The 16,272-nt window shown below is 43.6% G+C and overlaps 2 protein-coding genes across 5 annotated transcripts in view; one reads left to right on the forward strand and one right to left on the reverse strand.

Annotated features, from left to right (window-relative positions):
• The window catches only part of RGS8 (regulator of G protein signaling 8), a 330,667-nt gene that overhangs the window by 295,034 nt on the left and 19,361 nt on the right, over positions 1-16,272 (forward strand). The gene's annotated exons all lie outside the window — the stretch shown is intronic.
• LOC146833845 (uncharacterized) overlaps positions 1-16,272 on the reverse strand; it is a 170,070-nt gene that overhangs the window by 104,674 nt on the left and 49,124 nt on the right. For all 4 annotated transcript variants that reach the window (XM_085601747.1, XM_085601744.1, XM_085601745.1 and 1 more), the window contains 2 exons: positions 15,366-15,415; positions 9,614-9,663 (listed from right to left, as the gene is read on the reverse strand). In XM_085601747.1, coding sequence (XP_085457873.1) covers positions 9,614-9,663; positions 15,366-15,415 — 100 coding nt within the window. The remainder of the gene's footprint in view (positions 1-9,613; positions 9,664-15,365; positions 15,416-16,272) is intronic.

A 16,272-nucleotide genomic window follows, 5' to 3' on the forward strand; every position in this document is an offset into this window, starting at 1 on the left:
TAATGATATACCAAAACGGTGCATGAGGGCTTATGCAATTTCCTCTATGATTTGTTGAATTGCTGCTTGTTGTTTTTCAGACCAAATAAACTCAGTATTGTTCCTCGTTAGTTCCCTGAGAGGTTCCATTGGTGGCAAAGCCTTGTATGAACTTTGCTGTAATACTTGCATGGACCTGCAAATGACAATAGCTTTTCCCTATTATCAAGAGCAGGAGCCTTAATAATAGCATCCGCCAAGGATTTCTTCAGAACCACACCATTCCCGGACAACATGTGCCCTAGGTTCTCCACTGAGTCACAAAAAAACCTGACATCTCCCTATTTAAGTGTTAGACCATGACATTCTAAGCACCTCCACAAAATGTTCCATGTGTTCTTCCTCATTCCTGGAGAATATGAGGATGTCAGCCTGGAAACATGTCACAAATTTGTCTAAGTCTTTGAAAATGTGAAACATTGCCCTCTGAAACACGGATGTCACTGAAGCTAAGCCAAAGTGCATCCCTATGAACTGGAATAAACCTTGGGGTGTAAGGAACGGAGTAAAGTGCATTGATTACTCTCTTAACTCAATTTGGTGGTATGCAACATATAGAACACCCTGGCTCCCTCCAGCATACACACCACTTCATTAATGTTTGGCAGTAGATGACAATCCACTACCAAAGTGACATTTAGGGCTCTCAAGTCTACACATAACCTGAGACTTTTAACAGCCTTGAGAGCCAAGACAACAAGGGTGACTCCAATTCCTTTACTATTCCATTGTTAATCAGACCATCCAACATATCCTTCAACTCCTCTCACATTCACCAGCACACCACAGAGTTTCTGCTTCACAGGAATGGTACTCTCCTTCACCTTGATTTTATGACTAAATCCTATCAATGTTCCTAATGTCACAGCAAATACCCTGGGGAGATGCTGATTCGCCTCATCTTTACTCATGCCATCAAAACAGGTTCCTTACGTTTCGGATTGAGAATGATTTCCAATTTCAATTGATCTCTCCAACCCAACACTTTGACACTCTTAGCAGCCACATATAACTTTATTTGAATACACCTGCCCTTGAATTCAATCTCCACTTCTTTGTTCCCTTCAATGTCTATTCTAGAGCCATCAAAACTTTTCTCAATTATGTTTGACTCCTTCACGGCATCCAAACTCAATCTGTCTCTAAGCCGTTGCACACAATAATCTTTCATAATAATAGTCCATAGTGAACCCAAATCCGTAATCAATTCCAGCTCTACATTCCATATCTGACCAACACACTTGGGTGGCTCCACTGCACCCTCCTCCTCCACACATCCTCCAAAATCCCAAGTAGATAATACTATTCCCCTGTTTCCTTAAAGTTAAAGTAATCGCTCCCACAGTACACCTTTCCCTTGGCAGTGGTACTATTACTCCCTTTCTTGAAATCCCTACAAACTTACGCAAAATATCCAATAAGCTCAGATTTGTTACAATCCTTACCCACTGCTGGGCACAGTGATGATGACACAATATGGTTATATGGTTAGATCTCCCACACCTAAAACAATGAATATTCTTATCATTCCTATCGTAAGACTGACCACTTCAATGCGAATTACCAGCACTCACACTGCTCACATCCTCAGAACTATTACTCTCCTTGCTCAAAGACTTCATCCATCTCTCCGACTGTTCTAAAGCTTTGGCAGTACTGATAACATCCTAAAATTTGGATCACCCATTACCCACAATGGTTCCAGAACCTTTTTGCTCTTAACATGTATAATAATCTGGCCTCTGGTTTGTTGTTCTTGCTTTCCTCGGAAACTACACGTCACATCCGGGCACCCAAACAGGCGAATCTCTTGGACGAGAGCAACAGGCATCTTCTCACATCAGATGCGCTAGAGCCACCCAAACTGTACTGGTTTGCATGCGTCACATCTGGGTACCCGCACACTCTCATCCATGGCTGGCTGTTGGACGGTACACTAGCTCTGTGGTGTTGCGGTCTGCCGTTTGCTCCTCAGAGGCTGAGTCCTAGACAGCCCATATTCTACCACCATCATCTGGAATTTACCCCTGCCTCTGGAGTGGTGAGTACGGTCTCGTCTGGATTGGGGCGTGCATGGGGGGGGTTAAACCCAAGGTACCGGTGTGAGAAGGTGGCCTGGTATATGCTGTCCACTAATTAAAGTGGGCACCTTGTACTAGTCCACATGACCCTTATGATGTATGTGGTCAAAGATAACCTTTAGAAAGCTATCCTAATGGTAGCTGTGGAGAGCAGCCTTCAGGCTTAATCTTGAAGGAATGTAAAGCAGCTTGTTCTACCAGAATATCACCTCCTGAAAGACTAAATGAAAGGAGAACCACACAGTAGTTATATAAAAATATGTATTTATTAATAGAACTATCTCTACTAATCTCTATACGAGATTAGAACATAAAGCACACAATACTGAATCAGTAGAACATATGTAAGTAGCACAATACACAGCGGGCTCCAGGGGGAGATCGAACCATATACAAAAAAATTGGTATAACTATCACGACTTCAAAAGACACAGTGCCTCGAGCTTGTAGAATCGCTGGGACCCCAGGGAACCACCCAAGGCAGTGACACAGGGCGCCCATGGAGGATGGGTGCAGTGAGGAAACAAGACTGCGTGCTCCGTAAAACTCTATGGGAAAGTTGCAGTTCTAAAGTTACAGTTTAGGGACACTTCTACAAGGACTTCAAGCAAACCCTTTGGCACATAGGAGGTTCTAGAGCTTGACTCTGCAGCCGCGGGGACCAGGGGATGTCGAGGATGACAAGGATCCGGAAGTGAGCTGTACCACAAAGGATGTCGATTTCTGAGGGGTCGATGTCTGGCTGGAGCACCAACAAGCCTTGGCAAATGCAACCCACGTGGCCAGAGCAAACAGATTACAGTGTGGACCAGCAAGGTCCAGGGTACTCCCCAAACAATGGAGAGTCAGGGCACATCTGTAGCAACCAGGTAAGCCCAAGAACAAACAAGGTGACCCTCGCCAGGACCCACAGGCCAACGGACCAGGGATCGCGAGGAGACCTCAAGCAAATTTACAAAGCACCAGCCCACAGAGCACTCGGTGAGTGGAGGCCGGATACCTTCGGTGCAAACACTGCTCGGGGTCAGGACTACAAGGAGTCCAATGGACAAGTTCAGGGATTGCCAATAAGCATATGCACCTGCATATGTACGCGGGGCACAGGGGTTCGGGTTGCACGGTCGCCACGAGGGATACTGGTCTCAGAATCGCTGTGAGGTCAGATCTACCTCAGGGACCTTTGGGAACCCACCTCCTGTGTTGCTGAAATCTTCGGAGTCCTCAGGAGCTCTGGAGAAGCAAGCCGGTCAGATGCGCTTAGGTTCCTACTGCTGCAGGGGAGTATCTCCTTTACTCCAAGGGAGATTCTTCAGTTGTGCAATCGTTGTGCAGGCAGTCGAAGTACTTGGTTTCTTCTTAGCAGAATCTTGTCCAGGTAAAATCTAAAGTCCTGTAGTCAGGTAACCCACTTTATACGCATGGGAAGGGGTTGGACGGATTCTGTGGACCCTCCTAGGGGAGGGGAAGGACAGAGGGGAGGCTACACCCATATCCTTTGTCCAGTTTCGCACCAGAACAGGAGCCAATGGCTCCCAGAATGGTCTCCGAAGGCTGCAGAGGGGCCTTACTCATGCAGGGGCACCCTCTAACGTACAACCCAGCACCCTTCCTTCAAGATTGATAAGGCCTGCCATAGGGGTGATGATTTTTAGATAAATATAGTGAACCTATATCTAAGTAAGTGGTGCAATCACCATCTTACACAGTCTGCTGTAGCAGGCCTGTCGTGTCATTTTGAATGGCCTCTCATGGGTGGCATTATACATGCTTCAGCCCATGGGAGGCCTCTGGGGTTCCCTTTGCCCTGGGTACATGGTGTACCATATATTAGGGACTGATAAGGGTATCTCAGTATCCAATCTGTAGTGTACCTAAAGTACATGTATAGCAATTTAAGGGAGAAAGCAGATAGACTGGGGTCCTGGAGAGCAGGATCCCAGTCAGACTAGTCCAAAAACAGTGAGACATTAGCAAAAAGTGGGGGTAACCATAAGAAGCAGATCCTACTTTCCTACAACAGGTACCAGAGACTTTCTTCCAGTTCCTTCCATACAGGTGCCCTGCCTTTAGGTGTTGGACCCATTCCTTTATGGGTATCCTCTAGATTTACACGCAGCGCTCTTAGGGCTGGGCTTGGACTGAGCCCCAGACACTGGCTGCACAGACCCCACAGACTGTACAATCATACAGGCAGCCCAGTCAAGATTTCTAGGTGATACTTCATGAGATGGACCACGATAGGACTGTAGGTTATGGTAAGCAAAGACCATTGCTGAGGATGTAAATCGATTGATACCAGTAGTAAGATTATGTAATAAGAAAATAAAAAAGGATCTGCCATGCCAATATTCGAAGCAGCAGTATTTTGATAAGGAGTGTGTACTTGCTAGGAAAGAGTTAAGAAAAATAGAAACGGCAAGGCAATCACACGGCCATGTAAAGACCAATGATATCTGCTGCGGTAAGAAAAGGGAGCATGAAGCCTTGTTGGTGAGGAAAAAGAAGGCTTTATTTCAGTTTAATTGGGACCTGATGATTAGGAAACTACAAGGAAAGGACATGAGGACGTTCTGAAAGTTGGCCCAGAGGGGAGCTGTGTTGCTGCCCCACCGGCAAGATGCTTAGTGTTAGAAGCTGATTGGGTAGCTTATTTAACAAATATTTATAAGCCAAGGGAGATAGTGGTGAGAGAGTGCTGGCCAATTCTGGGGGTGGAAGTTTTGGAGTCATTCTCCATCCAAGCTTTTGATAAATTGATAACCTTCCTAAATTTAACTAAGGCAGCTGGACCAGATAACTTGCCAGCGATTGTAATTTAGTCAAACCCCCTGTGGTGGGCAGGATTCTTTTCAAAAGCTTTTATATACATAACCAAGACTGGGATAATACCTCTAAGTTGGAAGGGAGCTATAATCAAATCCATACACAAAAAAGGTGTTATGAATGACCCAGGTAATTATCGTTTGATAAGTCTGTTGGATGTAGGTGCAAAACTGTACTCCAAAGTTATATTAAAGGCTTTAAAGAATTGGATTGAGGAAAACTGAATTACTCCCAGGGAGGCTTTAGAGCTGGGCATTCAACTATAGACCATTGTTTCTGCTTATGAGCGTTAGAGCAGAAGGAAAAGGAAATAACTGGGAATTTATTCTGCTATTTTGTAGATTTTAGTTCAGCTTTCGATTTGGTTGATCATAGTATACTCTGGGTAAATTAAAACATCAGGGTATTCCAAATTGCTTAGTAGCAATTCTGCAGGAGAACTGGCCCAAGTGGATTTTGATCTAGATGGGGCCCTCTCGGGGGGAATCCCCTTGGGAAATGGGTTGAGGCAGGGCTGTGTCCTAGCCACTACATTGTTTCTTTGTTCCTAGCCGACCTTCCGGGAGAGTTGGCAGCGACTAACTCCTTTTACCTGAAAACTGGAGGTAGACATGTGTCGTGCCTACTCTATGCAAACGATTTGTCAATTTTGGACATGACTCAAGTAGGCCTGCATAGAAAGTTGACTAAATTCAATCACTATTGTGAGGCTAATAAATTGAAGGTGAACATGGGAAAAACAAAAAGAATCCCTTTTGCGAAAAAAGTAAACCGTATAAGTGGCTATTAGGTAATAGAAGGGTTGAGGTCGTGTCCTCTTATAAGTATTTGGATATGACGTTCACTAGTCAGATGAGTTGGACGTTGTATAAAGAATTGGTGGCGACAAGGGCAATAGGGGGCCTTGTTCGCTTTGAGAAAAACTTATGGTGGCCCTTCCTGGACTCCCCTTTTGATAGATTGCTAAATGTGCAATATATACGAGCTGGAAAATTTGAAGCTTTTTTATATCAAGAGAATAATTGCACATGTGGATTGCGTCTTCAAAATTTTAATGTCCTTGTGTTAATTGTCATTATTTTAATAGGCTTCGTTGTTTGATTTTAAAATCACTTTTTAAAAGATATAACATAAATTGTCGCAATGAAGCACTTGCACTTTTGTTAAATATCTAATTTTTTGATGTGGCATGTGCACTGGCAAAAGTTTTTATATGTTTGGATTAGTGACTCAATGTGTTCAGGTGGCAGCGGAATGGGGATTTCATCTTGAAAAATTGTATTTTTGGTATCTATTTGGTTTGGATACAACTATAAGATTTTATTCGGTTTTAAAATGTATGTTTTAAAGACAGTGTCTATACATTAATAAAGCATGAACTGGACTGAACTGGCCTCTAATCATTTTGTCAGTAATGGGTCTGAAATTGCAATTCGATGAGAGTTCATAATCCTGTGAGGAACTGAAAGGTTTCACACCTTATTCTTGTGCATGAGAGTAGAATTTGAACCTGTTGAGCTCGACACTAGTCGTGGGCTTAAAACAATTTTCCATTCACAGCAAAGTTTCTTCATAAACATTCCTGTCACCATGGCCCTCCATTTGTGGTAATGTTCAGAAGACCACCTGTCCCTCTGAACCTAAACAGTGTAAAAGCAAGTACTTTTTCCTATCTGCTGCCATCCTTTCTCCATCTATGACTTTGAGAGAGGTTATAAACTCCTCCTTCCATCTCACCCATGGAATAAGTGGTTGTTGCTTACTTTGCAGAAACTTGGATGAAGGATCAAACTGCAAATTGCAAACAAATGCAGGAGAAACAAATCAAAACTCCAAAAAAACGTTCTTTATAAAGAGCCTGAATACGATCTTGGCGGATGGGATACTCTGTCACAAACATGAAGTATATCCCGTCTGCAGTATTAGAAAGGTCCATAGGATATAATGGAATTGTAATATGGCAGATGGGATATCCGTCATGTTTGTGATGGAGTATCCCATCCTCTATGATCACAGTCAGGCCCAAAGTGTTCCACATACTTTGTTGTTATATTATCATGTTTAAATTTGTACAACATTGTAAGAGCGACATGTTGTAATGTTCCACCAGCTGTGTTTCTATAATGAGGTATCCAATTTAGAAAAATATTGTAGACATCCAAAGTAACAGCAACTTGATTGATGCCCAATGAGACCCCTGCCGCTTTCTGCACATTCCGTTAAATCATGCCGTGAAGTCTGTTCACACCACATCGCTCTATTCCCAATGCACATCTCCGGTGTAGATAAACAACGGCCAGAATGCAAATGCAGCTGAGATGCATAAGCATGTATAAATGAGTGATGATGCACGTTTATGACACTTAAGACACTTAAGATGCCTCTGTGAGCACGACGCTTCTGTGATCACCATGGCAACGCCATTGAAACACTCTGAAATGTAAGGTCACACATCAAAGTGTGATGTTGTACATCAGCTTTGGAATTGAGATGTGAGTGTATTCTCTGTTCTAGAATGGTAGAACATGGGGTGAGGAACATTTGTGTGTTAGACAGTTGAGCATGAACAGTTGGTGGTTGAGGGGATTAAACTTACCTATCATATCAGCGTTGGCGTTCCTGAGTATTTCTTCCTTGAAGAACACCACATTAATTTGGCGACGAGGATGGGATCACCTCAACACCATTCCGACTTGAATTCCTGGGAAGCAGCTTCATTTGGATGCGGATCCTGCTTCAAGGACAGATTTGAATAAAGCGGAGACATCGCGTTTTGCGACAGCTGCGAGCGACACGTGAGCTGTGGAGTTTCTGCTGAAGGCGTCTTCCTGAGGTGGTGTTAGCGCGGAAGATTTGGGAAGTATTGGTGTGGCGCGTGAGTGACATCCACGCATGCGCGTCACTCATCGAAAGCGAGGCTTGGCTCTGCTCAATGAGAGTGTTCTCTCAGTCTGATGTCTGCGCATGTGCGTCAGCTGTCAGGAGCGAGGCTTGAATCTGGCAAATAGGAGCATACACTGTCCTTCAGTAATGAGGCTTGGTTTTCCTATATTGTTGAAGGCTTTCGTGTGTGGTTATTTTATACACACGGATCAAGTTTCGGAGGTCTCCGTGTCTAGAGATCGCATCAGCATAAGGCAGGCAGAAAGAATAGATGCTCAACATGAATACAGGTATTTGAAAAAAAGAGAAGGGAAAATTCATCGGAGAGTACAAGTAAATATTTTTTTAAACAGTACCTTGCCATGATCAGAGACAATTAGACACGTTGCACATGTCATCATTCTGCCCACGTTTCTAAGTCATCAATCCAGGCAATTTGTGCGGAAGTTATGGATATTTGAGTACTGCATAAAATTAGAGTGGGCTAATACACTGTTTCATTACTTGCTTTCAGTGACTGGAACACCTTTTAAACGAAGTGAAGAAAACTTAAGAGCCAGTTTCTTATCAACTCGTTTAAGTTTTTTAAAAAAAATGTTTTGTTTTTTGTTCTTTCATCAGTTGCATTTTTGTCATTTTTTTGTTTCTAGTGTATCTTTATGTTTTTAGAGAAATTCTTGGGTAAACCAGTTAAAGGGTGCTCAACCAACTAATGTGCAGGTGTTCAAGTTCTGGTACTTGTTTCTTAGCTTGTGTATTTAACATTTTTACTGCATATTTAGCTTCAACATGCAAAATGTAACGCAACCTCCTTTCTTTCTAACGAGCCCAGGAGAACCAAATGTAAAATGGCAGAAGTGGAAAAAGTAAGGGCATATGCGTTTGCCACGCCTTTGTGCGCACACAACCGTAGAGTTCTCGGCTCTTTATGACTCATGTTGATTACAGTTACCCCTGAGATCAGTTCCTTGGGTGCAGTTCCTCAAGCTCTCTTGGCAGTTGAGAAATGCAGCAATACCATATGGAGTGTCAGGACCAGCAGACCATACGCAACAGCGATCCCCAAGCGAAATAAAGTAAGACTGGGATCTAAGATGGCCGCCGCAGTTGGAACGCTTGAGCAGCAGGTTAGCGCTCTAGCGTTCCATGGTAATCAGTAGGATCCAGGTGTCAGCCCGGTGGAGAGGCGCACTTCACCGGAGTCGTGAGGAGAGAAAGTCATCGTTTATGTGCCGCGCGTCTGTGAGGAGAGTTCATCGTCAAGTAGAGAGAAAATCGAGTCCAAGTTTTCTGAACGCTAAGTAAGACTGTTCCGTTGCTCTGCACGGAGTATTTTTTTGGAAGAGTTATTTTTTCCCTCAAAAAACAACTTGTAAGCGAAGGAAGGCAAACGCATGCTTTTCTCGTTTTCCTTGAATATTGTTCATAGGCACCAGTATATTACTGAAGCGAAATTAATGAGGAGAATCTTCAGTGATAATAATTACTTAAGGCGTCACAGTTGAAAAATCCAGTCTGCCAGTCTGTGAAGTGAGCCCGACTTCCTAAACCACAGCGGATAGTTCTATTGCACGGATATTACCACAGAGTAGCGTGTTAATAGGACTGTGCGCAGTATCAACTCTTTTGGGAAGATAAGCCTTGAGTGTAGCAGTTAGGGGGACGCCCAAGAAACCAGTCCTTAGGAAGCATTACAGTAGTGCAGATTAATGACAGATTAGACACAAGGAAGAAGAGGAAAAAGACACGGTAGCAGTACTCTAGAAGTTGAAAGAAGAGGTACTCACCAACCAGAATCCAGTAAAGGCACCTTCAGTGGTATCTTGGGTAAGCGAACCTATAGAAGGGAAAAGAAATAAGAAAACATAAGTTAAGTAGAGGGAGAGAGTAAAGACAAAACCTAAAAGAAATTACTTGTCATTACAGTAACTACACCCCAAGACAACACCACCACACAACAGAAGAGGAGCATCGGTCACTAAAGTTAGGGTGGGTATTAAAAAGGAAAGGTTTCAGAGCATAGAGGAGTAGAGTGTAAAATAGAGCGCTTATTAAATGTAATTATTTCTTTACAGTATATCCACTACTATCACCGCAGTGGAAGATAGAAAGAGCGACAACACTCAAGAAAGAAAAAGACGTAGTGACTGTCTCTTCTCTGTCCAATTCCCCTTTCCCCCCCCCTGGGTTTCTTGGGCCAACTCGTATCAATAGGCGTGTGGCCCAGAGAGCTGGGAAGGGGCGTTGGGAACAGCGACATTCTGCTCCCGAGCGATTCCGAAGAGCACTGGCCCTGACAGAGTGAAGTGCCCACGTGTTTATTCGCTCTTGAGCAGAATGGCTGAAGGTTTGGACTTGAAAAAATTAGGAGAAGTTTTAGAAGGAATCCAAAGAGAATTAATTTCCGTTAGAGAGGAGAATAGGGAATTGAGAAAGGAAACCACAGATTTAAACTTAAAAATGAGTGGCATAGTCTCTGATCCAAGTTTTAGGTACCCAGTTAATTCAGAAGGAGCTGCCAGTGAGTCTTCAGTCACTCAGCCTAAAATGACGACACAAGTAATTCATTCCTTGTCACCTGTAATTCCATTGGCGCCCCCAGAGCGTTTTAGTGGTGATCCCCAAAAGGCACAGGTGTTCTTGACCCAATGCACACTACATTTTATGTGTCGTCCGGCATTATTTCCCGATGCGCAGTCTAGAGTGGCATTCATATTGTCGTACTTAAGTGGAGGTGCGGCGTCGTGGTCTATGCCTCTGGTCACCAGTAACGCTCCATTATTATATGATTTGGATGAATTCAAGAAGGAATTCCTTCGTATCTTCGACAGAAGAAGAGTATCCCAGGCCGCAGACGATGAACTATTGGAAATAAAACAGGGAAGCAGAGACTTAGTAGCTTACTTGGCTCAATTCAATAAGTTGGTGGTAGAAACTGAATGGCCAGAGAACAAAAGAGCTGCTGTGTTTTATCGAGGCTTAAAAGATGAGTTGAAAGATGCATTAGCACAAGTACCCAATCGACCCTCGGAGGTATCAGCATTGATCGATCTAGTCTTAGAAATTGACTTCCGTCAAGGAGAGAGAAGAGGAGAAAGGAAGCGAGATTATCGTCCAAGTGTGGCTCGGTTTGATTGGGTGAGAACAGAAGGCAGCAAGGAAGGTGACGTTGCCCGTGGTGGTGAGCCCATGCAGATTGGGACGATTCGAGGTCCACTTTCCAAAGAGGAGAAAGAAAGAAGGAGGTTGAACAAGCAATGTCTATATTGTGGAGGAACTGGGCATTTTGTTCGGGATTGTCAGAAGAAGCCCAAGCAGAAGCCGTCGGGAAACGCCTTGCACCACCAGTAAGTGGAGTTGGACTGGTGGTTGCAGATGAAGAAACAGCTCCAGATGCTCATACCCTGGCGAATACCTTGCAGTCTGCGGCTCCGCATTTGATCTTAATGATGACGCTGCGTTACCGAGAACAAATATTAAGGCGAGTCACAGTGATGTTAGATTCGGGAGCAACAGGCAATTTCTGTGATTTAAAATTCGCAGAAAAGATTGGGTTAAGGGCCATCAAGAAGGAAAGAAGTGAGGCAGTTCGAGCAGTAGATGGCACGAATCTTTCATCTGGACCCATAGTGAGTCATACTGAAATAGTGGAGTTGGAATCTGAAGAAGGTCATCGAGAAGATCTCCAATTCAATTTGATTGATGCTCCACAGTTCCAATTAATATTGGGGTTGCCATGGCACACCGAACACAACCCTACAATAGATTGGGGAGCCCGTACCGTGACCTTGAACTCAGATTATTGTAAGGAACTTTGTTATTTGGAAGGTCACAGACATCAAGAAAAAACTCAGGCCCTTCTTTTAAGCGAAGGGAAATCCACGATCTGTGTGATCAGCACCATAGAACTACCTGAAGAATATGCAGAGTACCTAGATGTTTTTAGTGAAGTGGAAGCGGAAAGGCTTCCTCCGCACCGAGACTTCGATTGCAAGATAGAATTGGAACCCGGATCCAATCTCCCATGTAGTAGAATCTATGCTTTGACAGAGAAAGAGGATGAGCACCTGAAGGAGTATCTGCACAAATATCTGGAGAACGGGTTTATAAGACCGTCATAGTCCCCCGTGTCCTCGCCACTTTTTTTTATTCCAAAGAAGAGTGGGGAATTAAGAACCTGCATTGACTACAGGGCAATAAATAGAATAACCGTTAAGAATCGGTATCCCTTGCCCTTGATTTCCGTATTATTGGACCAGGTGAAGGAAGCCAAAATCTATACAAAACTGGACTTGAGAGGGGCCTACCACCTGGTCCGAATTCGGGAAGGAGATGAGTGGAAGACGGCATTTCGGACTAAACATGGCCTATTTGAATATCAAGTAATGCCGTATGGCCTATGTAATGCCCCAGCAGCTTTTCAGCACTTCATCAATGATGTTTTGAAGGAGTTTATCGATCAGCATGCATTGGTGTATATAGACGACATACTCATTTATTCGAACAACGTGGAAGAACATGAAGAGCATGTCAAGAAGGTGTTGCAGAAATTGCGAGAGCACAGTCTTTATGTCAAATTGGAGAAATGTGCTTTTAGTGTATCATCAGTGGAATTATTGGGTTTTGTGCTCGCTCCCAGTGGTGTGACTATGGACGAAAGCAAAATCAAGGCAGTTCTGGAGTGGGAATCTCCGAAATCTGTAAAGGAAATCCAAAGTTTCATTGGATTTGCTAATTTTTACAGGAGGTTTATTCAAAATTTCTCTCAGAAACTAATTCCAATGACAAGGCTACTAAGGAAAGGCGTCAAATTTGAGCGGTCAGAGGAAGCAGAAGAGTCATTTAAGCAGTTAAAAAAGGATTTTACTTCCGCCCCAATTCAATTGCATCCAGATCCATCTGAGCCTTTTTTTGTAGAAACCGATGCCTCAAATTGGGCCTTAGGAGGAGTGCTATCGCAAAGACACAAGTCAACTGGTCAACTGCACCCAGTGGCCTATCGTTCTAGGAAGTTGACTGCACCGGAAATTAACTATACCATCACTGAGAAGGAGCTGTTAGCAATTAAGGACGCCTTCAAGGACTGGAGACACTACCTAATGGGGGCCAGACATATGGTAACAGTCTACACAGATCATCAAAATTTGAAATTCCTGAAGTCTGCGAGAACTTTGACACCAAGACAGTTAAGATGGTCATTATATTTTGCGGACTATGACTTCATAATTACTTATCGTTCAGGTGCACAAAATGGTAAGGCGGATGCCTTATCTAGGAGAGGGACAGAAGAAGTTATGGAGGAGGTTAAGGTCCAGACCATCATCCCTTCGGAGAAAATAATTGGAGCAGTTTTGCGAGAATCACAGGAAAAGAAGAAGCTGATCTCTATGTCCGAAAAAGAATTGGAAGAATGGGTGAGAGAAGATTCTGGTCGAGAGGTTCGGGAAGGTTTACCATATCATCATCATGGAGTCCTGTACCTGCCGACAGCAGAAATGCAGCAAAAGGCCTTGAAGGAAAGTCACGATGATCTTTTGGCAGGCCATAAGGGAATAACAAAGACCGAAGATATAGTGAGGCGACGTTTTTGGTGGCCCAGTTTGGCAAAGGATGTGCGACAATATGTAGCCACTTGTGACATTTGCGCTAGGGGAAAGCCGGAAAGACAAGCTCCGCAAGGGTTACTACCTTTGCCTACACCACCACACCCATGGCACACAATAAACTTGGATTTAATAGTAGATTTACCATCCAGCAAGGGTTATGATACGATTTTGGTGTGTGTGGATGCATTTACTAAGATGGCACATTTTGTACCATTGAAGGGAGTTCCCACGGCGGAAATTCTGGCGCATGCCTTTAGTCAACACATAGTTCGAGCCCATGGAATACCCAAGGTTGTGATATCAGACAGGGGGTCCCAATTTTTATCCCATTTCTGGAAGGCCTTCACTAAAAAACTAAGTATTGACTCCAGGTACATGACTAGTTATCACCCAGAGACAGATGGCCAAACTGAGCGCACAAATCAAGAGTTAGAGCAGTACCTAAGACTATGCTTATTAGAACAGGAAGGAGATTGGCCGGATTATCTGTGGGCAGCAGAATTTGCCCACAATAATGCAAAAAACATGTCCACAGGTTATTCCCCTTTTTATTTAAACACGGGAAGACATCCCCATCAAGCTGTAGATTTTCAAGAGGTAGATGTTCCAGCAGTAACAAACTTAGTTGATCACATGACGAGAGTGCATTCAATAGCCGCAGACAATTTAACCAAGGCAAAGGCGACTTACAAATTTTATTCTGATAAAAGAAGAAGGAAGGAACCAGACTTACTAGTTGGAGATAAGGTTTGGCTAAACACAAAGAACCTTAGGCTTAAGGGGGTTAGGAAGTTTCAACCAAGATTTGTAGGGCCATATGAGATTGAGAAAAAACTAAGTGCCGTAAATTATCAGTTGAAGTTGCCCAAAGGATTGCGTGTGCATCCGGTCTTTCATGTCTCCTTATTGAAAAAGGTTTCAAGAGATCTAAGAGTTAAAATACCCCCAAAACCAATCCAAACTGAATTAGGGGAAGAATTTGAGGTAGAGCGAGTCTTGGACTCCAAGATTCGAAATGGGCAGATGTACTATTTGTTGGATTAGAAAGGTTATGGGCCCGAAGAAAGAGCTTGGGAAGTTTCTTCAAACATTCATGCTCCTCGATTAATTAGGGAATTTCACAAGAGATTTCCTAATAAGCCCAGAGCGGGAGGACGTCCTTTGAGAGGGGGTACTGTCAGGACCAGCAGACCATACGCAACAGCGATCCCCAAGCGAAATAAAGTAAGACTGGGATCTAAGATGGCCGCCGCAGTTGGAACGCTTGAGCAGCAGGTTAGCGCTCTAGCGTTCCATGGTAATCAGTAGGATCCAGGTGTCAGCCCGGTGGAGAGGCGCACTTCACCGGAGTCGTGAGGAGAGAAAGTCATCGTTTATGTGCCGCGCGTCTGTGAGGAGAGTTCATCGTCAAGTAGAGAGAAAATCGAGTCCAAGTTTTCTGAACGCTAAGTAAGACTGTTCCGTTGCTCTGCACGGAGTTATTTTTTGGAAGAGTTATTTTTTCCCTCAAAAAAGAACTTGTAAGCGAAGGAAGGCAAACGCATGCTTTTCTCGTTTTCCTTGAATATTGTTCATAGGCACCAGTATATTACTGAAGCGAAGTTAATGAGGAGAATCTTCAGTGATAATAATTACTTAAGGCGTCACAGTTGAAAAATCCAGTCTGCCAGTCTGTGAAGTGAGCCCGACTTCCTAAACCACAGCGGATAGTTCTATTGCACAGATATTACCACAGAGTAGCGTGTTAATAGGACTGTGCGCAGTATCAACCCTTTTGGGAAGATAACCCTCGAGTGTAGCAGTTAGGGGGACGCCCAAGAAACCTCCTTAGGAAGCATTACAGTAGTGCAGATTAATGACAGATTAGACACAAGGAAGAAGAGGAAAAAGACACGGTAGCAGTACTCTAGAAGTTGAAAGAAGAGGTACTCACCAACCAGAATCCAGTAAAGGCACCTTCAGTGGTATCTTGGGTAAGCGAACCTATAGAAGGGAAAAGAAATAAGAAAACATAAGTTAAGCAGAGGGAGAGAGTAAAGACAAAACCTAAAAGAAATTACTTGTCATTACAGTAACTACACCCCAAGACAACACCACCACACAACAGAAGAGGAGCATCGGTCACTAAAGTTAGGGTGGGTATTAAAAAGGAAAGGTTTCAGAGCATAGAGGAGTAGAGTGTAAAATAGAGCGCTTATTAAATGTAATTATTTCTTTACAGTATATCCACTACTATCACCGCAGTGGAAGATAGAAAGAGCGACAACACTCAAGAAAGAAAAAGACGTAGTGACTGTCTCTTCTCTGTCCAATTCCCCTTTCCCCCCCCCCGGGTTTCTTGGGCCAACTCGTATCAATAGGCGTGTGGCCCAGAGAGCTGGGAAGGGGCGTTGGGAACAGCGACATTCTGCTCCCGAGTGATTCCGAAGAGTACTGGCCCTGACATGGAGTCAGAAATCTTCGTAGGAAGCACATTAATTATCCTCTTGCAAAGTCCCATTTGATGAACACGGTGATCAGATGAAAATGTAGAAAATTGTCACTGGGCCAAACAAAGACATTATCACTCCGGTGCTGAATGAAGTGTAGCAGATACACCTTCATAGCTCATCGCCATTTGTTAGGTTTCAACACTGGGTTATATATAAAAGCTTCTCTATTGGTAGAAGCACAGTACAACAGGACTGCACACAAACAGGTTGTCTGGAAACTGCTTTCCGGAGTGATTCTAGAATATCATTTATGAAACAGCAGAACAAAAACAGTACTTAAAAGTAAACCCTATTACACACAAGGACTATATATTTTGCAACATAGGCCCATATGTTCCTCTTGGTGCC

The sequence above is a fragment of the Triturus cristatus genome, chromosome 4_2, assembly GCF_964204655.1.
Source record: "Triturus cristatus chromosome 4_2, aTriCri1.1, whole genome shotgun sequence".
NCBI classification, from domain to species: Eukaryota; Metazoa; Chordata; class Amphibia; order Caudata; family Salamandridae; genus Triturus; species Triturus cristatus.